The sequence below is a fragment of the Miscanthus floridulus genome, chromosome 17, assembly GCF_019320115.1.
Source record: "Miscanthus floridulus cultivar M001 chromosome 17, ASM1932011v1, whole genome shotgun sequence".
In the NCBI taxonomy this organism is placed as follows: Eukaryota; Viridiplantae; Streptophyta; class Magnoliopsida; order Poales; family Poaceae; genus Miscanthus; species Miscanthus floridulus.
This window is the reverse complement of record NC_089596.1, coordinates 20,730,046-20,753,973: the sequence shown is the minus strand read 5'-3', so window position 1 is coordinate 20,753,973 and position 23,928 is coordinate 20,730,046. Positions and strand designations below refer to the sequence as shown.

Genomic DNA, 23,928 nt, shown 5'->3' with positions numbered 1-23,928 from the left:
CAGATTTTGTTCACAGTTCAGTCATCCCAGTTGTAGTATTCAGAAAGTGTACAGGCAGGTTCATTCGAACTTCTGTGATGTAGTAGTTATATTTTCTTTTACGACTATTCGTACGTTCTCGACTTTTCGCAAAACGAAAGTGAAAGGAAATAGCATACATCACGTGCAAAATCTAGTAAGTTAAATTGTACCGTTTGGGTCGGCATTTTTACAAGCTCATGGGCATATTTCGCCCCAACAAACACCTGGATTCTGAGCACAGCAACGCTAGAACACCTGCTATTCAGTTACAAGTAAGTAACACAACCACTGCTGCCACCGCTATACAAAGATGATCGCTATCAATCAGCGCCAGCTTCCAGCAAGTATAAGAGACCTGTAATGAAACCAGGTAAGAGGCAGAATATATGCAGCATCTTCTAGCTTCAAATAAACTCATCTCGATCATCGATATCATCCTCATTCTCTTCCTCCTCTTCCGGAGCATCTGGGTCCACTCCCTGCACATGAAAAACAAGTGTAGGCAATGAGGCAATGCTAGTTATCTTGCACCAGTAGGATATTTAGAAACGAGTAAATAAGGTTGGGAAAGCAAAAGGAGTATATAAGGTAGACCGAAGCAAAACATGAAAACAAGAACTGAAAGTTGGTGAGCTAATCAGTATGATATACTGCCTCAGTCCCAAATTATAAATCGTTTTGGCTTTTCTAAATACAATAGTTTTTTCTATGTATCTAGATATAACGTATAACTAGATACATAGGAAGAGTTACCTACTTAGAAAGAATGACTTATAATTTGGAATGGAGGGAGTAGTTATGAACTGCACAAACCTTCATTTGTTTTTCCAAGCGCTCCAATCCATTCTTTGCAGCTTCATTTTGTGGGTTTATTCTGAAACACAATTGAGTTCCCTTTTCATGAACTAGAAGGTAATACCAAGAAATAGGAAGGCACAAGGCAGAATACTAAGCACGGAGTCAGTAACCGCAGGGGCAATATCAGACCAGTTGATTTGTACTACAAAGTTGGATTAAAATAAACAGGAACAAAGCTTATCAGAACAAAGAAAGTAAGTTATTTACTCATACATCAATTACAAAACTCTGATGCTTCTTGGGTAGCTTTTGAGCTGTAAGCATGCGGTTTGGGCCTTGCAGGATAAGGATGGAAGGGAATTATCTGATTGTCAATTCAGAATAGTTCACTTCTTCCAAAATCGGCAGAATAATCAAAATATTAGTTGAAAATACAAATTATTGAGCTAACCCACCCAATCCTGTCATAGCTATCTCAGGCCGTGGTTGGAAGAAAAACCATGGTACTAACATCAAGAACCAAGTTTCAATTTAAAATTGAAGGAGAAACATGATTAGTACAAAAATTTCCACAATTTAGTTATTTATTTACATTTTGTAGATGGTACATAAACCCAACTCCAGGAACTATCACTAAAATCTTACCTCAATAATCAGATTTACTCCTACATATTCATATACTAAACTTTATTTATGTACCACGTCTTCAGGATTCAAACCAACAGCAACGAAAAGGTTAATAGATGATGAATGCTACTGCAGAATTGCTACTAATGCGCACCTTAGTGCAGATTGATAATGGGAAAGTGCATCTGAAAGCATATTTGTTGCCGCATGTACTTGAGCCAACTTGATGTGTAGAGAATCATCTGCCCATTGTCTTAGATATTTTTCCAGTAGCATAACAGCCTCCTTATTCCGTCCTTCCACAACATGAAGATCAGCCAGGGCCAGTGCAGCTCCAAGAAATCCAGGTTCAAGACGAATGGCTGATTCATAGAACTTTCTTGCCTGTAAGTGATGCAATGATATCTATATCAGCACAATCGACCAACAGGTAGTATCATTCAATAATAGTGTACAGAGTTGAATCACAAGATGTCCATTTGAAAAGATATATACAAGTCAATTTCAATGAAGTCACAGTAACTTAATTGAGAAAAGAAAGCAGGTTACAAAGCACATATACTTGTCTTAAGAGGATCCTTTGTTGAATAATCTGCTGCTGGTCTTGCACAGAAGTCTGCAAATGCAGACCAATCTTCAGTCAAGGCTGCAGCTTGGTGAGAACACTAGTAGAAGTCTGCAAACTGCAGACAACTTTCAAAGGCTGAATAGCAGTCAAGCTGCAGTGAGAACACTAGACTAGAAGTGCAGTGGGGACAGACTTTTGGTAGGCTAGTAGTGTCCCTTAGCTAATAAGTTTTGCAGGCTTATCCTGCAGCTAGGACAGTAGTTTTTTTACTGCAGTACAGCAGCCCACCTTCAGCTGATTAAACATACTAGCTATCTAGCGGCATGATTGCTTCCAGAACCCCAAAAAATATATAATCCTTGAATCAGTGACCAATGGCAAAATAAGATTACCTTCTCCCTCCCACTAGAACTAATTGCATGAACATCGCCAACTAGCTTGAGAGCTTTTGCAGACTGATGCAGAACCTTCATTGCCTCACGTGCAGTGAACAATGCTTCTTTGCATTTAGAAAGTGCTAGATAAGCACGCACCAAACCTGGAGAATACCTCTATTTAGACTAACAATATGACAATAGATTTTGAATATCAAATGCACCAAGCCTACCAACCTTGATAAGAACGAAGATCAGCTCTCAATTCTTGAGCCCCCCTAAAGTCTGTCACTGCCAAATCTGGTCGATTCAATGAAAGATGCAGATTGCCCTTGAAAGAACAGTAGGCAAACAATGACAAACCAATGAGGGAAAATCATGATATGCCCTAGCAATGGAAGATGGCGATCCTAAAAAAGCAAAGATGGTAGCAGACACAAAATCTAAACATGAACTTCCCAGAGAAAATAAGCAGCAACCATCCTTGTGCTTCGCAAATTGTAATGCAAGAGGAATTACCATAATAATGTAAATCCAGTTGCATAGACAATATCTTGCAGTATTACCTTCATAATATAGCCAGTTATATGCCTGTCATCAACTCGGAGGCTCTGAAAAGGAAGACATCGTAAGGAGCATTAGATGGAAGGTGAGTTTCCATCAAACCCACAAGGTATTTACCTTTTCTGCATATGTCAAAGCTTTTCTTTCATCCTTTCTTTCCCACATTGCTGCAAGAGCAACACATGTCTCTGGTCTTGCAGGATCAATATGCAGCATATCATGTACCAACTTATTCAGTTTGATGTAGTCAGATTTTGACTTTAGAAGAATTGCATACTCATCCATATATGTCATGATGTTTGGATCAATCAACCGGGCCTGCAAAAAAAAGGAAAGAAACAACAGTGAATATAGCAAATGTTTATATAACCTTGTTACTTGTTCACACGATTTCCGAATCAGGGGCTTTAGCTCTGTACATTTTCAATTTACCTTCTCAAAGTTCATTATCACTTCATCATTCCTGCCTATGATGGCTTCAACCTTCAAACAAGAAGCTCAAAAATCAGGATCAACACATGAAGAAAGGTCATAAAAACCACCAAAATAAAGCTGGAAATGAACAATTAACTTCACATGTTCTCTAGACACTGACAAGCACACTGACATCAAAGTTGAAGGGATATATGATCCAAGAAAAATCTGAGAGACCTTGACAGCCCTTAATTCAATATGGGGGATTAGAGAAGTGAAGAAAGACAAACCTTAGCAATTTCCAGCAAGATATGCACATTATTGGGGAACCGTTGCATTAGTTCTAGATATATGTCAAGGCCACCTATAAAAAAACAAGCAACAGTAAGCCTAGTTATTATGTGATCGCTAGAAATGAATACATGTCATTGCTACTGATTTAAAATCTGCAACTTAATGTCCAAGATATACAAGTGGAGTCTACAAAAAGTAATATTATGTAATAATCTACATCAAATGAAAAGGAATACACATTATGAAAGTATTTTTTGTGGTGAATCTAATAACATCAACCATACATTTTCAGTGAACATGATTTTTTTTATCTGTTGATGGTCAAAGAGACAGAAGTTTGACCAAAATGAATCCTAAAATGACTTTGCATTTTGGATCAGATGGAGTATCAATTACTGATCTCTACAACTAAAAAGAATCACGTGTTATCGTCAGATTAGACTAATCAGACCGCTTACCCCTAATTACCTCGCACAGCGCGAAGCCTCCCACAAACCCAAAACTGCCGTGCCCCAGCCTCCCCATGACCCACGCCTCCCACGCTCCGACGCCGCACCCGCTCCGACGCTGCCGCCAGCCCCGGCCCTGCACGCCGGTGCCCATACAATCGGGGTCGTTCCCACCCGTGCCGTCGTTGCAGCCTCGTCCGCACGCCGCCGCCAGCCCTTGCACACTGGCTCCCACACAGTCGAGGTCGTGCACGGCGGCCTCTCCTGCGTCGCCCGACGCAGCCTAGTCCGCCACAAGTGGCAAGCCCCTGCACGCCGGCTCCCACACAGTCGGGGTCGTGCACGCCAGCGTTGCGGCGGCCTCTCCTGCGTCGCCGGGTGCAGCCTCGTCCGTACCAAGCGGCAAACCCGAGATCCGCCGCGGCCTCGTCCGACGTCGAGCCGCCGTTCACGGCCACGACTAGCACGCAGAGTCGAGGACGTGGCTCCGACGTCCCTGTGCTGCACCGCCAAACATCCGCGGCCACGACACCCTGCTGCTCGGCCGCCCGGCGGCCACCCCGGTTCTGCGACGTTCCTTCACTCCACCGGTGAGCAGTCCGAACCCCAAACCCCCTGCTTTTCATTGGCGTAATTCCCTTTCAGTTCCCTGCAATTAGTAGTTTTAGAGTCACTGTGGTTTCAGATTTCAAAATAGCATAGATGGCCAATTACACATGTGATGTGGTAAATTAGTAGTTTCAGAGTCACTGCGGTTTCAGAGTCACTGTGGTAATAAATCAGTAGTTTCAGAGTCATTGTGGCCGATTTCACATTTGGCATAGATGGTCGGGATAAGAATGTATACAGATTCAGTGCTTTGCTGAACTCCATCTAAATTGTCTACAAATTTGCAATTGCATCACTGTCGATTCTGCAGAATTGGGAACTAGAAATTTGCTGCACTGCTTTTCATCTGACTATCTACAACATGTTGCCAGTGGTGCACAAGTTGGGTGTCATCAGATCATCCCTGTCGACAAGTATGTTTAAGAGTTTTTTTTAGTAGAACAACTAAAAATGCATGCACAAGGCTTGCACCGAATAATGGTTACTGTGAACACAAACCAGGATGCCAGGAAACTGCAACTGCCTTCGTGCCTTTCATCTCTGAATTACACTCTCTCTACAGCCACCTCAAAATTCTATATGCTAATTTCAGTATACTGTCATTCAGTTAACCTGTACCCCCTGGAGTCATATATCTATCTTGCAGCTAACCTGACCACCAAAGCTAATTAGCTAGCATCTCCTTCTCATGGGCTGCACTGCTGGCATGCTGCTACTTGCATCGAACTGCCATGCTGAGCCTCTGTGTTCTTGGCTTGCTACCGCTACTTTCAAATTGGTGATTGATATCGATATGCTGCCCAACATCTCTGGAAGTTTATGTTGCCGATGTAAACTTGAATTTATTCAAGTCACTGAGCCAGTAGAAACTGCCATTGCTCACCATCAGGGGCCATACTAAATGCCTCTGCACTTGTGCCACCGATTGCTTGTTTTGCACAAAAGTACGTATCACAGATTAACTTGGGACTTGCTTATCTTAGATGTACCCATCTTCTGAATTTCACCAGGTCCACACACATGCATACGACGGCTGTTTAATGATAGACCATTACATAGTCAATAATGTTTAATGATAGTCTCTTAAAAATTAGACTGCTCTCAATTCAGTGGTCCAGGCTTCGAAAGCTAACTTCAGTGGTGTTATGGGGAAACTAATTTTATAGACCTCAGTGTTGCCTCTGTCAACTGCAGTTTTAAGAGAATCTGTAGATGTGAGAGTAAGAGTCCTCATTAGATGTGAGAAACCTCGGATTCATTTTGAGTAACCTCGGCCTATACCTGTGAATGCTACGATTAACTGAAAATAATCAAGAAATTACATTGATTACCTTGGATTTACTTCTGAATAACCTTTGGATTCACTGACTGCAAAACATGTATCCCTGCTGTTTGCTCCATCTTTTTCTGGTATGTGGTTCGGCTACATCATTTTTAGAATTCAGTCAGTTTGTTTTAGCAGTAGCAGCTCATATATGGATACATATGAATTTCAATCCTTAACTGATTCACAGACCTGATAAGTAGACTTTCTTAGGGATTTAATTTTAAAGGAATTCTCAGGAACACATGGTCCCATTTGATGATTTTGGCACCCCTTATGGGTTGTTAGAAACTTGTGGAAGTTTGCAGAATCTAAATCGTCACTTAGCTTTTAGAGCTGCAACTTGGTTCCATATATTTCGATAATGATCTTTGGGCTGCTACCGATGAAAATTATTGAATTTGGTCACACCTATTTGTTTGTTACCTAAACTTGCCTCAGTGTTATATAGATTGTTGAATATACATTATATTAGTTTACATACACTGTTCAGATTTAGCATCCAGTACTCTTGAGCAGTGAGTACTCTATGTGTGCCTATCTGTATATTCCATGCTTTAATACTGCTTTTGCAGTAATGAACCTGCCCCTAAGATAGAACAATATATTTTTCCTGTGGAATACTGCTTTTGCAATAATGATACCACAGACCGAGAAAGACAGTGATCTTGATACGTTCATTGACTGCATATTCCCTGCCCTCAATGCCAATCAAACAAGAGTTACATCACCTCACGAGCAATATTATCTACGCGGAACGATTGGGTTGATATGATTAACATGAAGATGATAAGCCGTTTCCAAGGGGATGAGATGGTGTATCATAGCTTTGACAGTGCGGTTGATGATCCACACAACTACTACCCATCTGAGTTCCTCAACACTTTGACCCCCAACGGTCTCCCTCAACATGTGTTAAAGCTCAAGATTGGGTGCCCGGTCATATTGCTAAGGAACATCGACCCTGCGGGTGGACTTTGCAATGGAACGAGGCTAGTGGTTCAAGGGTTCCAACGAAATACCATCGATGCAGAAATTATGGTCGGAGACCAGGGCGGAAAGCGAATCTTCCTACCACGGATTCCATTATGCCCCTCGGATGACGAGATGTTCCCATTCCAGTTCAAGAGGAAGCAGTTTCTAGTTAGACTCAGCTTTGCCATGACGGTTAACAAGGCTCAGGGGCAGACTATCCCCCATGCTGGTGTGTATTTGCCTGAATCGGTGTTCTCTCATGGTCGGTTGTATGTTGCGCTATCTAGAGCCACTGCCAGATCGTGTTAGTCGCTGAATTCTTACTCTTAGTAGTAGCAGAATTCTTACTCTCATCGAGAGAGGATGACACTAGGAGTTGGGACAATTTTCTGGTTTATTTCTCACACAAATGCCATGCCAACCTGAGGGGTTGGAGATACATATTTATAGGCTGCTAGCCAGCCAAGCATATGCCAAGATGCTAGATGCTAACATGATGTCCTAAAACAGATGTTGTCCTAGATGCTAAGATGTTGTCCTAGCCAGTCAATGATGTTGTCTTTGATGGGCAGCAGGACCACCATGCAGCCACAAGGACCATATGCTGCAGCCCCACAAAGACCAGCCAACACAGAGACTTATTCCATCATTCTCCCCCTAAGTCTTGTGCGTCGTCTGGTGGGAAAGTTGAACCATCCCGGTCCTGGAGCAGAGCTCAAGGAACTTGATCCTCCCAAGAGGCTTGGTAAGCAGGTCCACAAGCTGGTCCTTGGTGTTGATGTAGCTTGGCTTGATGCTCCCTTCCTCCAAACAGCCTCGGATGAAGTGGTACCTCACCCGGATGTGCTTACTCCGTTCATGGAAAATGGGGTTCTTTGCCAGGGCCAGAGCGGATTTGCTGTCCATCCTGAGCTCCACCGCTCTAGTGTCTCTGCCGAGGAGATCACCAAGCAGTCGAGCGAGCCAGAGCGCCTGAGTCAAAGCGGTGGAGGCAGCTGTGTACTCGGCCTCGCAGCTGGACAGGGCCACCACCTGCTGCTTGACTGACTGCCAGCTAACGAGGCACTTGCCGAGGAGGAAGAGGATCCCGCTTGTGCTCTTGCTGGTGTCAATGTTGCCGGCGTGGTCGCTGTCGCTGTACCCGACGAAGTGTGCCGCCCCAGGGCACCTAGGGTAGTAGAGGTCATGGTCGAGAGTCCCCGCAACGTAGCGGATGATCCTCTTCACAGCCTGCTGGTGCTCTGTCGTCGGTCGCTGCATGAACCGACTAACGTAGCCGACGGAGAATGCCAAGTCCGGCCGTGTGTGGGCGAGGTAGCGAAGGCTCCCCACAAGACGCCGGTACTGCGTAGCATCCACCTCCTCCATCGTGCTGTCGCGGCTCCGCTTCAGCCTCTCCTCCATCGGAGTGAGAGTTGGGTTGCAGTCGGTGAGCCCGGCTAGCTCAACGACGCGCTTGGCGTAGGCGGTCTGTCGAAGCGTGATCCCGGAGTCATCCTGGTGCACATCGATTCCCAGGTAGAAGTAGAGAAGCTCCAGGTCACTCATCTGGAAGGTGGCCTTCATCTCTTCCTTGAATGCCGCCACCTCCGCATCCTTGGTGCCGGTGATCACTAAGTCGTCGACGTAGACACCCACCAGCAGAGCATTTCCTCCACTGCCCCGTCGGTAGATGGCCACCTCCTGCGGGCTTTGCTCGAAGCTCATCCCCTTTAGCGTGGAATCCAACTTGTCATTCCACGCCCTCGGTGCCTGCCGCAAGCCATAGAGGGCCTTGCGCAGGCGGAGCACCTTGCCCTCCTTGCCGGGGATCACAAATCCCGGCGGCTGGTGCACGTAGACCTCCTCCTTCAAGTCGTCGTTAAGGAACGCCGACTTGACGTCCATGTGATGAACACGCCAGCCCTTCTGGGCAGCTAGCGCAAGGAGTCGCACGGACTCCATCCATGCCACGGGAGCAAAGGCGTCGTCGAAGTCGACCCCCTCCTGCTGCACGAAGCCTCGTGCCACCAAGCAAGCCTTGTGCCGGCTTCATCCCTCTTCAGCTTGTACACCCACTTAAGGGTGATCGCGTTGTGGCCCCGAGGAAGGTCAGCAAGCTCCCAGGTGCGGTTCTTCTCAATCGCATCCATCTCCAACTGCATCGCAGCGCGCCATGCCGCGTGTCTCTCGGCCTCAGCAAACGACCGAGGCTCACCGTCGTCACACGCAAGGTGCAACTGCGCCTCCAGGTCGTGAGGCACCAGTCTCGGCACCGGCTGGTCGCCAAGAAGGTTCTCCATCATACGGTACCGCAACGGCTCGCCGTCGTGGTACGCGTCGATACGCTCCTCGTCGTGAGAGAGCTTAGTAGCGAGCTCAACCGGGTTGTGCTCGACACGCGCTGGTGTTGGAGTAGACGTGCCCGGAGAGGTGCCTGTCGCTGCTGGAGTGCGTGGCGGTGCCGGCTGTGGTGGAGCCGGCGAAGAACTCATCGCAGCCGAGGTCCTGGCTGGAGAGCGTGGTGCTGTCGGAGTAGCAGGCGCCGGGGTCGGTGGAGGCTCGGGGACTGGGGTAGACGCGCTTGTCGAAGAAGAGCTGCCTACTCCCCCAGCTCCCTCGAAGTGAACCTACTCGACAGTGAAGTCGTCGTACGTCGGAGCCGAGCCGTCGTCCACCGCCTTGTCCCACGCCCATCCTCGCCCTTCATTGAACACAACGTCGCACGCAGTGCGCACACGCTGTGTCTTTGGGTCGAGGATGCGGTAGGCCTTCGAGCCCTCCGCGTAGCCGATGAACACTCCCGGAGTGCTCCTGTCGTCGAGCTTGCTGATGTGGCCAAGCTCCTTGGCGAACGCGAGGCAGCCGAAGACCCGCAAGTGGGAGACCGCCGGCTTGCGCCTATGCCAAGCCTTGCACGGCGTCCTACCGTCGAGCGCCTTGGTAGGCGAGCGGTTGAGGATGTAGACGGCCGACACCACCGCCTCTCCCCAGAAGACAGCCAGCATCCCCCTATGCTTGACAAGGGCCCGAGCCATCCCCACAACCGTCTGGTTGCGCCGCTCGACGACGCCGTTCTGCTGCGGGTTGTACGACGCGTAGTAGTGGTGTTGAATGCCCTTATCAGCGCAGTACGACGCGAATTCAGCCGCCGTGAATTCGCCGCCGTTGTCGGTGCACAGCACGCGCAGCTTGCGGCCGCACTCCACCTCCGCAGCAGCCTGCGCGCGCCTTATGGCGTCCGCAGCCTCTCCCTTGCTGCCGAGGACCATCACCCACATGTAGCGGGAGAGGTCGTCGACGAGCAGTAGGAAGTAGCGTCGTCCTCCCAGTGTGGCCGGTGTCACCGGGCCACACAAGTCCCTGTGCACAAGCTCGAGCCTCTCCTTGGCTCGAAAGCTCGCCCGCTGGGGAAAGGGGAGTCGCCTCTGCTTCATCAACACGCAGACGTCGCAGAGCTGCTCCACATGGTCGAGGCATGGCAGGCCTCGCACCATCTCCGTGGCACTGAGCCGCTTCAGGGCCTCGAAGTGAAGGTGTCCGAAGCGCTCGTGCCACTGCCACGCCTCGTCATCCCGACGAGCAGCGATACAGAGGGGTTGTGCCACCTGCACGTTAAGGACGTAGAGTCGATTTGCGCTTCTGGTTACCTTGGCAAGAAGGCGACGACGGCGATCCCAAATCCTCATGACTCCATCCTCAACCACCATGCGCGAACCGTTCTCATCCAGCTGTCCCAAGCTGATGATAGAGTTCCTCAACGCGGGGATGTAGTACACTTCGGTGAGCAGCCTGTGCTCACCAGACACGGCGGTGAAGGTGACGGAGCCGACGCCCTTGATCTTCACGCCGGAGGCATCCCCAAACTTGACAGAGCCTCGGACGCTGGAGTCAAGCTCGGTGAAGAACTCCCGTCGACCGGTCATGTGATGGGTGGTGCCGGTGTCGAGGCACCACCCGTCAGTCTTGTCGTTGCCGGAGCCGTCGCCGAGGAGGGCATGTGCTTTTGGCTCGTCAAGGTGGAGGAGAGCCGCTGCGGCCGGTACCGCTGGAGGTAGCTCGATGCTTGCATGTGCCATGAACAGAGCCGGCTCCTCCTCCGCCTGTGCGACATGGGCCTGGCCGCGTCGTGGTTGTCGACAGTCCTTGGCCCAATGGCCAAGCTGGCCGCAGTTGCGGCAGGTGTCGTCTCGTGCCGGCTTGTGCTTGCCGGCGGCGCCGCCCTAGGCGCCTCCGCGGGCATCACCCTCGGCACGTCCTCGCGCTCCGGCCTAGGCGTCTCTGCGTGCCTTGCGCTGCTTGCCACGCTTGTCGCGGAAGAAGGCTCCCCCTTCTTCCGGTTACCTTGGCAGGCAACCCACTGCTCCCGAGTGAGAAGGAGCTTCCCGCCAGTGGTGATGGGCCCCGAGAGAGACTGTGGCTCATCGCTGTCGATGACCTTGAGGCAGCCTATCGCCTCCTCGATCGACATCGTGGAGAGATCCAGCAGAGACTCAATCGAGCGAGCCATCTGCTTGTACTTCTCGGGGACGCAGCGGAAGAGCTTTTCGACAGCTCTCTCCTCGCCGTAGATGTCATCGCCGAACTGCACCATCTTCTGCAACAGAGTGTTGAGACGGAGAGCAAAGTCATCAACATCCTCACCTGGCTTGAAGGCCAGGTTCTCCCACTCCTTGCGAAGTGCCTGCAGTGTGGACTTACGGGCGCGGTCGCTGCCGATGCGTGCCGCAGCAATGGCGTCCCAAGCCTCCTTGGCAGTCCACTTGTTGGTAAGCGAGAACTGCATCTCGGACAGGACTGCAGCGATGAGGGCATCCAGCGTCCGTCGATCCTGGTCATAGTCGACGTCGCCATACCGGACTGCCTCACACATGTGCCGCACCTAGAGCTTTACCCTCATCACCGCAGCCCACTCGACGTAGTTGGTCTTAGTGAGGGTAGGCCACCCACCGCCGAGGCCGACATCCCTGACAACAGGCTGGAGCCCATGGTAACCACGGTACCGATCCGGCGAGAGAGGGCCACGCTGCCTATGAAGGCCGCGCTCTCCAACGACCCGTCCGCGACCGTTGCCGTGCGCACCTCCTCCAGGAGCGTCGCCGGCACGTCCGCGCCTGTCTGGGCTGCCGCCGCGCTCGTGGGCGTGCGCGGCTGCCCACTACGCCGCCCGCGCTCGCACTGCCTCCCTCCCCAGCAGCTCGAGGTCCGCGTCGGCGCTGTCGTCAGCAGAAATGGAGTTGCTGATGCTGCCGCGCAGAACCTCGACCTCCGCTGCCGCCGCACGCGCTGCATCCGCCGTCGCCACCGCTTCCGCCTCCGCTCTGGCGCTGCCAGCTTTGACGCCCTTGCCGCCGCCGCAGCGGTCTCTGCTGCCGCTCGCTCGCATTCCTCTGCCGCGGCAAGTTCGGCCTCCTGCCGACGCCGCGTGCTCGAGGCGACCGAGCGCCGAGACTGTCCTGCGGACATGATGCGCTACCGGGGGGCTGCTGCGTGGGGAGAGGGTTGCTTCAGACGAGCTGCGCAAAGGGAGAGGAGTGAGCAGGAGCGGCCAGAGCTGCTGCTGCTCCCAGCTGGGGCTGTTGCGAGGCTGGGAAAGAAAATGAGTAGGAGATGCTCAGGCTACAGGATAGTACGGCTCCGATAACAGTTGTTGGTCGCTAAATTCTTACTCTTGGTAGTAGCAGAATTCTTACTCTCATCGAGAGAGGATGACACTAGGAGTTGGGGTAATTTTCTGGTTTATTTCTCACACAAATGACATGCCAACCTGAGGGGTTAGGGATACATATTTATAGGCTGCTAGCCAGCCAAGCATATGCCAAGATGCTAGATGCTAACATGTTGTCCTAAAACAGATGCTGTCCTAGATGCTAAAATGTTGTCCTAGCCAGTCAAGGATGCTGTCCTTGATGGGCAGCAAGACCACCATGCAGCCACAAAGACCATATGCTGCAGCCCCATAAAGACCAGCCAACACAGAGACTTATCCCATCAGATCGAACATTAAGATCCTTGCCGTCCCACCAAGGATAAGAAAAAAAAGACGAAAATAAATGATATATACACGAAAATTATTGTCTACAAGGAGGTCCTCACTCTATAAAAGTTATTGTCTTCTGTTTTGTATAACTGTTATATTTTCTTACATTTGTGTCCTTTGTTACTGACATTTGTCGTATCCATCTGCATTTCAGGTAATAGAAGAAGTCCGGGAACAATAGGAGACAAGTAGCATACGATGATCTTGTGGACATGTTACCGAGAGGATGTACTCATTATATTATAATATATTTTCAATAACTATATGTGAATTTATGTTTAATTTGTAACGTGATGGTTATTATTTTCTAACATGCCTCTTTTCTTCTATGGTTAATATTTAGCTTTATGTCAAATAAATTGTTAATGAATGGATGGATGGGATTTTACATATGTTCTACACGTGCGGCTATCTGTCATGAGATTCTATGTATACCCGTAGCAACGCACGGGCACTTAACTAGTAAATATAAAGAAATGACATCCCTGTAAAAATACTTTCAAAGCTACAATTTTATGTTTAATAGATACAAGTAAAAGTTAGGAAGTGTCAACTACAAAGTTACATTCAGTGGCCAAGAGTCAATGCTGATTCTAGATCATTTATCATCTAACAATAATAATAATGGACGCTCTCAATGAGAATGTGAATTATAACTTCAAAAGTTCAACAAAATTCAACTATATGTTGGAATTCTCAGATAAAATGTTTCATAAGGACACTTATGTTACCTTTATAATCATGTGAAGCAATGCAACACTGCGCCTCAACATACTGCTGTCAAGAAAATTATAATTTAAGTGAATAATCAATCTGAACCAATCTATAAAAAGAACAATGCAGTATGATGATATCTCTGGATGAGTTGACAGAGTTTCTTGAAAACCATAACTAAATTTAAAATTGCAATAACAAGTACTGTTCTGAAAGAAACATATCTATCACACTTCATCAATGACAGTGCAACGTGGCAGACATAAACATGCACATAAGTTGCAGAATTGGTGGCAAATTATGCAATCTACATAATCAGAAAGAGGCCAGATGCATTCCCCACCCCTAACACACAAAAATAAGCATTTTTTTTTTGAACACGCAGGAGAGCTGCGTATCATTGTATTAGTAGAAGAAAAAGGAGTCATACATAGACCCAAACACACTCACACACCCCTCCACACCTTCCCTGTTTGCTAAGGCTTAAGCACCTGTTTCTGAGTATACAACAATGTTTTCAAGTCGTCCAGTCGAACCTAGTCGCCATGGGACCGACTACGACGATTAATCACGATTAATCGGACGACTTGTACAAATCGACGGTACCCCTAATCAGTCACTAGGGTATACAACGACCGAGCGGGCTAAAAAACTAAAAGCCCCAAGCAGTGAGCAAGGAAAGACCCTTTGCTCCTGCCATACACCACCAGTGGGCTTCATCCCTAGCTATACTCAGGGCTGTGTCAATGTTTCAAAACATGGGAGCTAAAAAGGTGATGACTTCATTGGCATACAGTTTCAATTTAACAGAGTTTAGCATTTATATATGCAAAATGTGGTTTTGGAGTCCAATGGTTTATGAGAATTAATAGCAAATCAAACATAAGATGGCAACCACGAATCTAGTTACTTGATGGAGTAAGCTGTTTAAGATTAAAAAATTGAGTGGCATGAATGTTTATGCCTCAACATTGTTCACTTACACTCCACAAATGTTGTGAATCTAGTTACTTGATAGAGAAGGATGTTTAAGACTAAGCATCGAGTGCTATGCACGTTTATGCCTCAACATTGTTCACTTACACTCCACCAACGTTGTGCATCTACAAAGTCACCCGGCACCTTGCCTCCTCTATTTGGTGCCTGCAAGGAAGTTTAACTGACTAATGACTAAAACTTACAGAGAAAAGGTTGTTGAATAAACTGATGTATGTGTATTATTGTTTCTATAAAGCTTTACATGTGTCGTCTGTGGTGTTCAAACAAAAATGAAACCCAACAGTCCATATGGATTATATGTACAGAAACAGAACAAATGTAAAAAATATAAAAGGTTTGACGGGATATGGTTCTGTGATTGTCAGATCATGCTAAGGTACTGTGTACAAAATGAGAAGAAAATTTCAGTGTTCAGAAATGGAAAAAGTAAGAACTTGCTCACAGGATTGACAATATCAACATCTTTTGGTATAAAATGCAAAGTGATGGTTTTTTGTTGTAGTATAGATTAGAGGAAACAATAGCTATCAATTTTTGTTGCAAATCTGGCAAGCATGTAAAAAATGAATTGACTCTGATAGCTCAAATGTTGTACAATAGATTAGAGGAAACAATAGCATCTCTTGGAAAAACTTTCGAGTTCAAAACGGACAGATTTGTTGAAACAGCCTATCAAGTTTTGTTGCAAATCTGGCAGGCATGTAGAGCATGAATAGATTCTGATAGCTCAAACAAACAATAAAGTTGACGACCAGGACATCTGACAATGAAGCACAGAGAAGCCCTGAATTCTACCATGCGAAGTTAAAACTTATCTGCCCTCAGAACTTCCTATTTACAGCTTATAAGCAAACAAAACATACACTTACTTGTGGAAATAATAAAGAAAATTCCTTTGCTGAAAGCCCCATTTCCGCCAAAGCTGTGATAGCTTCGAAAACATAAGGGCATTGCCTGACAGATAAGTATGGAGATGTAGACAGTCTTGTGAGCATAGAAAAGTTGAGTGGTTTCTGTAACCAAGTTTAGAAAGAACTTGCTATAGAAGAACAAATTGCGCAACTTATGTCGATGAAGTTGGAGAACACAATCTCCAAGGAAGCAATTTCTTTGATATGTTATACCTCAAGCACTCCTTATAACAGACAGCAGCTGTACGGCTATTTCTTGATATTCGATAAAGCTTCCCTAACATCATATTCATTTTCAGTGTTCTCACTTTCGAAGGAATACCTTCCATCTGCAGAAAGCATATATATCACATCATCTGTATTCTTAAAACAGGATAATAAGGTTGAAAATGAAGAATAGACATAAGAAAACGAAAAACAAGTAACCTCATGAAGTGCTTCACGGTGCTCACATAGAGCAGAATGGCAAAGAGCGATCTTAAACTTCACCTGCAACAGCACAGCAAAACTGAATGACGTAAATAGAATAATAGATATCAACATGAGAACACAAGAGTGCCATATTCAACCATTCACACCTCATTTTCATTGAATGATAAGAGATTCGAAGAATTTGGAGAAGGTGACCGGCCTGTGGCGGATACTGAACTTCTGGTGTTACTTGTTGCTTGCCTAGGGATACTTCTACTATATTGCATAGCTTGCTTGTACGCATTCTGCCATGGAAGAAAGGGAAATTAGCAACGGAGATATCAGCAATTGATGTGTTTACTTCTGCAACTTCTTGTAAGCCAATCATGAGTGTTTTTTTTTTTTTGAAATATTACCAGTGCCCTGCGGAACTCTTTCTCTCCATACAAAGCATCACCATGCTGGACCTGCGCGGTAGGCCAACAAGCACATCAGCTATAAAAAAAGGCCCTGTAAGGAACAGAACTGGGTGCAGGGGCAATCCGTGCATTGACTATCAAGAAACTAATCTGTGCATTGCAACCCGTTTAGTTTCCGCAATATGGCATCAGAAGTGAGACAGGAAAAGGAGTTGACAGAATCATAGCAATAAGTTAGTCCAAACAAGCACCACTTGCAGAGCTGCTGGTCAAGGAAGCTTGGGCTTACCAGGCTCTCCACCTTCATGGACATGCCAGCATCGTTGCCCGCACCCGCCGACGACACAAGGAAACACCCCTGCAAGTGAAGGAGAAGAGTAAATGAGTAATCACTGCTGCGACGGAAACCTCGCTCCATCACCCAATTCAGCAACCCAACCCCGCTCGCACACGTCGCATGCAAGGGGCTTAGCCCTGCCCCAGACGCTCCCGGCGAACCCCGAACCCGCTTCTGCTCCCCCGAAACCCTAGAGATTCAGGCGCAGGGAGGATGGAAGGCAAGGAGGGGAAGGGGAGGCAGGGATCGCGGCACGTACCAGCGTTTGGGCGGGCCCGAAGAGGCCGGCATCGAGGAGCGCCGCCATGGACTCCCGCGCTGCCTCCATCCCCGGCGGCGAGCTCTGCCGAGGGAATTTGAAACCGGAGCTCGTGCGGGGATTTTTGGTGTTTGATGGGTTGGTTTGATTTGCTGATCCCACAACAGTCGCAGAGTGGACTGGACTACTAGAGATGGGAGTAGAGAGAGAAGGGGATTTGAAATGAAAAGCCATGGAACAGTATCTGGGCTTGTGCCATTTCTGGGTCAATTTAGGCCCAACAGCTTTCTTGTTTCTGTTTCTCCCCCTCTCGCACAAAACAACGGGATATAAAATCCTCACCCAGAGAGAGAAGCATGGCAATTTAAATTTTAAAATAACATATTTGGAAGCAACAACGAGACAACAATAAGAAAGCAAGAAAAAATGGACAATGGATGGAAGTTTAGCTTTGAGTAAAATGCACGGTGGGTCATAACTTTTGGTGCCTTCCCATCTGCATCCTCGAACTATTAAAGTGAGTCCTCGAACTATTTTCGGTGCATCCACGCGAGCCATATAGTCCGATGTGGCAGTGCCATAGTGGCATATGGAAGCTCCTGGCATCGCAATTTATCAAAAAACCACTGCGAACGTTGTCTTCCTCACTTCCAACTCTAGCAGCTCTCTTCCCCAATCTTTCTTAGCCGGGACAGAAGACGAGGGTGGGTCAGGGCGGCGGCGAACTCGCGGAAAGGGAGTAGTGAAGCCGAAGGCATGAGTTCGTCGGTGGCAGCAAGCTCCGCAGTGGGTGTCGCCCGGTCGCACAAATTGCGGTGCGACGGCACCATGTCAGGTCGTCGACGGCTAAAAGGGGAAACGACACCAATCTATGGTAAGTGTCCTGGAGCTGTATCCCTATACTCAATGCTATCTATTGCTATCAATTTGGAGCCGTAGTAGTAGGTCTGGTAGGCAGCATACTATTTTGGTGGCTATGCTCCGGTTCTGTGCCTGATTTTAGGGTTGATTTTCATTCTTGAGGGCCTAACGATGAAGAGTTTTCAGTAAAAGTGCATCATGGTGGCTTTTTCTATGGGTCTGGTGTAGATCTGGTGTAGCTCGATGGCAAGGCTGATTGGTTCGATCATGTCAAGGTGAAGTACTGGTCTTTTTCTGGAGTAAATGAGATATCAGTGGTGCTAGGTTATGATCTGGGTGTCCCGGTGAATTGGTTGTTGCCTGAGATGGACTTGTCAACCGGTTTGCGTTTGATTGAATCGGATAAAGAAGCACAGATAATGAAGCAAGTTGCATTTAAGGTCTAGAACTATGTGCTTTTTATGGACCATTACAATTCAATTGATAGCAACAACTAGGAGGACATTGTGTTCAATCCAATTGCAACCTTACCCAAAGTGATCAGTCCTACAAAGGTGGTTGTCCCTCCTAGGACAGATTCTGTCGATGGTGATGATAGTGAAGGCAGTTCATAAGTGGATTTTGTTGACATATGATGTTGATGATGGTGATGATGACCTGTTTTGTGACAATGTTGATGAATGGGTGGTTGATGAGGGTGCAGCAAAAGGACAATAGTCAGAGCAGGGAGGAAAAGAAATGCCCCAACTGGCACAGACAAGGACTCAGCAGGCAGAGAATGGGATGAGTTGAACTCTGATGAAGAAGAATTGGAGTTACTAGAATCTGATGAAGAGAGTCAGGCTGGACAGAACATGAGAAGTTTTATACCAGAAGATTTGCACAACCCAATTTTCAAAGTTGGCATGAAGTTTGATTCAGTAGAGGTGCTTAGAAAGGCTATTACTGAATATAGTATCAAGAATAGAGTGGAGATAAAGATGACCAAGAATGATAGGATTAGAATCAAAGCTCATTGTGATGAAGATTGTCCATAGTACTTGTATGTTTCATTGGACAGAAGGGTGAACTGTTTTGTGATCAATACTTTTGTTGGGGATCATACTTGTTAGAAAAAATGGGTACTGAAAAGGTGTACTGTAACATGGCTAGCCAAGAAGTATGCAGACAAGTTCAGAGCTGGTGAGAAGATGACTTTGACAATTTTTGCAAGGATAGTGCAGCTGGAGTTAAATTTGACCCCATCTAGGAACAAATTATCTAGAGCTAGGAGACTGGCATGGAACATGATATATGGAGATGAAGTGAAGCAGTTTACAGACTTGTGGAACTATGGGCAGGAACTTAGGAAGACAATTCAGGCAACACTTTGTATTTGAAATTGCTTTATGGTTGTTTTAGTTCACTGTATGTCTCATTGGATGTATGCAAGAGGGGATTTTTAAGTGGATGCAGGCCCGTCATATGTCTTGATGGTTGCCACATCAAAACTAAATTTGGGGGTCAGTTGCTAACTGCTGTAGGAATAGATCCTAATGACTGTATCTTTCCTATTGCAATGGCAGTGGTTGAGGTTGAGTGTCTTGCTTCTTGGAAGTGGTTCTTAAGAGAAGTTGAAAGAGGATCTTGGAAAAGAGAACACTACACCTTGGACCATCATGACAGATAAACAGAAAGGTCTAATCCCTGTTGTGCAGCAAACTTTTCCTAACTCAGAACACAAGTTTTGTGTTAGGCACCTATACTCCAACTTCCAAGGACAGTTCAAGGGGGAAAATCTGAAAAAAATAGCTTTGGGCTTATGCAAGAGCAAGTACAGTACCAAGATGTAGTGTCATCCTTTTGTACATGAAAAATAGTTGCCTTTTGTGTAGCAGCTAAGGTTTTCTTTTGTCCAGAAGCACTGGTTGCCTTTTGTCAAGTAGCTAAGGTTGCCTTTTATGCAGTGATCATAGAGATATAGATTATATGCAATGACAATGTACTGTCTAGTTGCAGTTTGATGGTCATAGAAGGAATGGCCTAAACTATGGTATGTAATTGCAGTGACTAAATTGGCGCTGATGGTAATGGTATGTCAGCATGTTGATCTGGTATCTTTCCGTGCATGTTATCAACTTCTTCAATTGATGGAGAGAATTGCATAAAACAAACTGAAACAATATTGCATTGATACAAACAGAAATTCCATTCACTGAACATGACTGCTAACTGAAACAAGATGCAGGTTTTTCATAACACTTGAACACATAATTAACAAGATTACTAAGCTGCCACTTTTACTTGAAAAACATGATTATTACACCTAGAACAACAAACACAGTAACAACTACAAGGCACACTGCTACAATTTTTCCTAGGTCTATCAACTTCTGTAGCTTTTCAGCTACTCTATCACTTCTGTCAATGAAATATGGTCGGCAGTCTACCTAGGGGTATGCCCAAGGTAGTAGATTGTCGGTAGACAGATGCGCAAGCCACAAACAAGACGGTGACGCAAGACAGACACGAGGTTTTATCTAGGTTCGGCCGCCAAGAAGGCGTAATACCTACGTCCTGCGTCTGATTTGTATTGCTGTATGTCAATGAGAGAGAGATGTTTCTTAGAGGGATCCCCTGCCCGCCTTATATAGTCCGGGGGGCAGGGTTACAGATCTGGAAACCAATCCTAGTTAGTTACAATTGCCATATGTGGCCGGATAAGGATTCCTATTCTAACCGACCAAGATCCTGCTTGATCGCCAAATCCGCCTTGACTCCTTGTGCGGGACTTCGATCAGGTTGGCTAGGCCGCACGTCGTCTTTCGGGTGGACCGGACCCATTGATCCGGGCCGGCCCAAGCTTAGCTGTAAGGGTATAGGGGTTAATACCCCCACAGCTAGTCCCCGAGCATCATGCATTATGCTGCGACACGCCATTTTAACCTTCTCCGACAAGTAGAGCTTGAGTCCTTGACGTCTCTGACCACCGTCATCACCGGAGAAGTAGGTTGTCCGAAGAATGTATGGTGCTCTTAAGAAAAAAGAAAAAGATTTCTGTCCTGAGAAGTGTGTCCACTTGTATTTCTGAAAAGAAATGTAAGTGGTCTTGAAACATAGCGTCCTTGAACATCAGAGGCGTGGGATCAAAAAAACAAACACATTCACCGCAAGGTGAAGTGTGCCCACTTAGTCCCCGAGCCTGGTAGTAGGTGATGTAGGCACGTGGTGCTAGGGTCTAAAAAGAATTCTCAGTTTAGTTGAAAACCTAATTACCGTACAGGCAAAACAAGATGCACCGGCAGGTGCATCGTACCGACGTAGTCCCCGAGCTTGCTGGAAGGTGAAGTATGAGCTTTGTAGCAAGGTCTTAATAAATGTCTCTCAACTGTATGTGAGTACAAATCACATGTAGCCAAGGAGAACCATTATTCAAGCAGTGGTCGGGACAGTCCCCGAGCACATTAATAATCCTTACAATCATTCAAAGCACAGGGGTCGATTAAACAAACACTTTCACCGCAAGGTGAAGTGTGACCACTTAATCCCCGAGCCTGGTAGTAGGTGACGTAGGCACGTGGTGCCAGGGTCTAAAAAGAATGTCCGCTGAAGTTAAGAATCCAATTGCCGTACAGGCAAAATGAGATGCACCGGCAGGTGCATCGTACCGACGTAGTCCCCGAGCTTGCTAGAAGGCGAAATATGAGCCTTGTAGCAAGGTCTAAATAAATGTCTCTCAACTGTATGTGAGTACAAATCACATGTAGCCGAGGAGGACCATTTTCCAAGCAAAGGTCAGTCAGTCCCCGAGCACGGCAGTGGTCGGAGCAGTCCCCGAGCACGGAAGTGGTCGAAGCAGTCCCCGAGCACGATGGTGGTCGGGTCAGTCCCCGAGCACGTCAGTGGTCGGAGCAATCCCCGAACACGGTAGTGGTTGGAGCAGTCCCCGAGCATGTCAATGGTCTGGGCAGTCCCCGAGCACGGGAGTGGTCTGGGCAGTCCCCGAGCACGGGAGTAGTCTAGGCAGTCCCCGAGCACGGGAGTGGTCTGGGCAGTCCCTGAGCACGGGAGTGGTCTGAGCAGTCCCCGAGCACGGCAGTGGTCTGGGCGATCCCCGAGCATTGTAGGAGTCTGATCCATCCTTGAGCACAAAACAAGCATCGAAAATACGAACACCATTGATGTATTTATTTGGTGCATTTATTTATCTCCTTTCTCTGCCAAGTCCAGTCTGACACGCCTGGTCAAAAAAGCAGATGGGTATAGTACGTTATTCTGTCTTCTTACTCCTTTCTGGCAAACAGTCGCTTGGCACCTGTATGGAGGTGCATCAGTGTGGGCCCTCTTTCACTATCAATGAAGAGGTGCGTACACTGGTAACGAAGTGGCGTGTTTATTGGCGTAGATCTCGAGGTTGTGTGAACAACCGTCTGCGGCGCGTGCGCATGTCTCCCAATAATCTCGGGCGGATGAAACAACGGAGCTCTTTGTTATTTATAATGTAGATCTGGTAAGTTACTCACACCATTCCCCATTGTCATTCGCCGCCGCAACCTTCTTCTTCTTCTCGCCGAACCCTATTCCTCCAAAAATCATCGCCAATCCCCTCGCCACCGCATCCACCCCCTTAGTAAGGACAGACTAATGGCAAAAAGAGACGCCCAAAAGAAAGGCGTAGTCATGGCGAAGGAGTGGTGGAAGTCGCGGAGCAATGAGCAGACCATCGAAGACCTCGTCGCCATGGGAGTGTTCCACAACAAGGCACTCACGGGATGGCGTGCGCCGGAAGGAGAAAGCTTCCCCGATCCATAACCAGGTGAGATTGTGGTTTTCGAAGACTTCTTCAAACGGGGTTTTGGGATTCCAGTGCACCCTTTCCTTCAGGGTCTCTGCTTGTATTACGAGATTGGGATTTGTAATCTGCATCCCAACTCGATTCTTCTTGTCTCCACCTTCATCCATCTCTGCGAGGCTTATGGTGGCTTCCAGCCCCATTTCAACCTCTTTCGCCACCTGTTCTGTCTTTGGAAGAAAGGGAGCGGTGGCTCGAAGATAGCCGGAGGCGTCTACCTGAATCTACGCGACGGTATGAAAGCCCAATACTTGCACTGCCCCTAGAACACCTCACTGGACGAGTGGTACAAGAAATGGTTCTACATCCGTGAAGAGCCGAACACCATCACCCTGTGCGACGTGGGGCTGATTCCGGAGAAGAAGAATAGCTGGACAGAGAAGCCCGAGAACTTGGAGCAGATCGCCGAACTGCTCGGGATGATCCCGTGGGGAAAGCTAGATGGCCCAAGTGTGGTCGGGAACTTCATCAGCCGAAGGATCCAGCCCTGCCAGAAGAGGGTTCATCCTGGCTTCGAGTACCAGGGGAGCGCAGATCCAACAAGGACCAGGAAAGAGGCGCTCGACAAGACAGAAATCAAGGCCAGGATTGGCGAGCTATTCAACCTGGCCGATCCCAATTATGTCAGGCTGAACGACATCGAGCACGCCTTCAAGCTGGCCCGACCTCCACCAAAGGTAAATGATGCTTCCTTTTAACTGTAGAGTCATGTTTTAACAAGAAATTGACTGTTGTCTCCATTATGTGTCTCAGATTAATGGTCGTGACCGGGCAGCAGTGTTCGTGTCTCCGCCCCCCGGTGTGGATTACCCGCAAGTTGCTGGCCCAGCCGCCCAGACCAGCGCCAGGACCGACAACGTCCACTGGGCGGCACTCGAGGCTGTGGAGGATGCGTCGACCAGAGCCACTGGCAAGCGCCCGGCTACCAACAAACGATGCCAAGCCATCTTCCCCCTTTCGGACGACGAAGCAGAGGATGCAGACATCTTCCGGCTCGTCCCTCGAAAGAGGAGGAGACAAATGGGGTTGACGGAGCAGGGTACCTCCTCTGTGCCAGCAGTGATCACATCACCGACCACTACAACATAGAGGACAAGCGAAGGAAATGCCGAGCATCAAGCCCCGACGCCTGTACCACTGGTGAAAAGAG

General features: G+C 47.5%; 1 protein-coding gene across 5 annotated transcripts; it reads right to left on the bottom strand.

Moving 5' to 3' along the window:
• Positions 1–131: 131 nt before the first annotated feature.
• LOC136516294 (anaphase-promoting complex subunit 7-like) lies at positions 132–17,255 on the bottom strand. Of its 5 annotated transcripts, none has more exons than XM_066509653.1 (19): positions 17,087–17,255; positions 16,780–16,848; positions 16,488–16,538; positions 16,239–16,376; positions 16,087–16,149; positions 15,874–15,989; positions 15,619–15,703; positions 14,834–14,893; positions 13,768–13,813; positions 3,657–3,730; positions 3,385–3,435; positions 3,070–3,270; positions 2,955–2,999; positions 2,626–2,719; positions 2,407–2,552; positions 2,009–2,062; positions 1,601–1,830; positions 835–895; positions 132–500 (listed from the first exon to the last, which is right to left on the bottom strand). In XM_066509653.1, the coding sequence occupies exons 1-19, from the start codon at positions 17,153–17,155 to the stop codon at positions 426–428; spliced, it is 1,728 nt and encodes a 575-aa protein (XP_066365750.1). In that variant the 5' UTR covers positions 17,156–17,255; the 3' UTR covers positions 132–425. The 5 variants fall into 5 exon arrangements, with proteins under 5 accessions (XP_066365750.1, XP_066365751.1, XP_066365752.1 ...); XM_066509654.1 differs by having other exon boundaries at positions 13,768–13,810; XM_066509655.1 differs by lacking the exon at positions 2,009–2,062.
• Positions 17,256–23,928: the final 6,673 nt, after the last annotated feature.

Bases quoted from the DNA above. Each gene is read 5' to 3' on its own strand.
- LOC136516294 (XM_066509653.1), bottom strand. From the start codon at position 17,155: ATGGAGGCAGCGCGGGAGTCCATGGCGGCGCTCCTCGATGCCGGCCTC. The intron at 16,377-16,487 runs GTAATATTTCAA...CTTCCATGGCAG, and splicing joins AAGAGTTCCGCAGGGCACTG to AATGCGTACAAGCAAGCTAT. The intron at 14,894-15,618 runs GTAAGTGTATGT...ACTTCCTTGCAG, and splicing joins TTTCTTTATTATTTCCACAA to GCACCAAATAGAGGAGGCAA.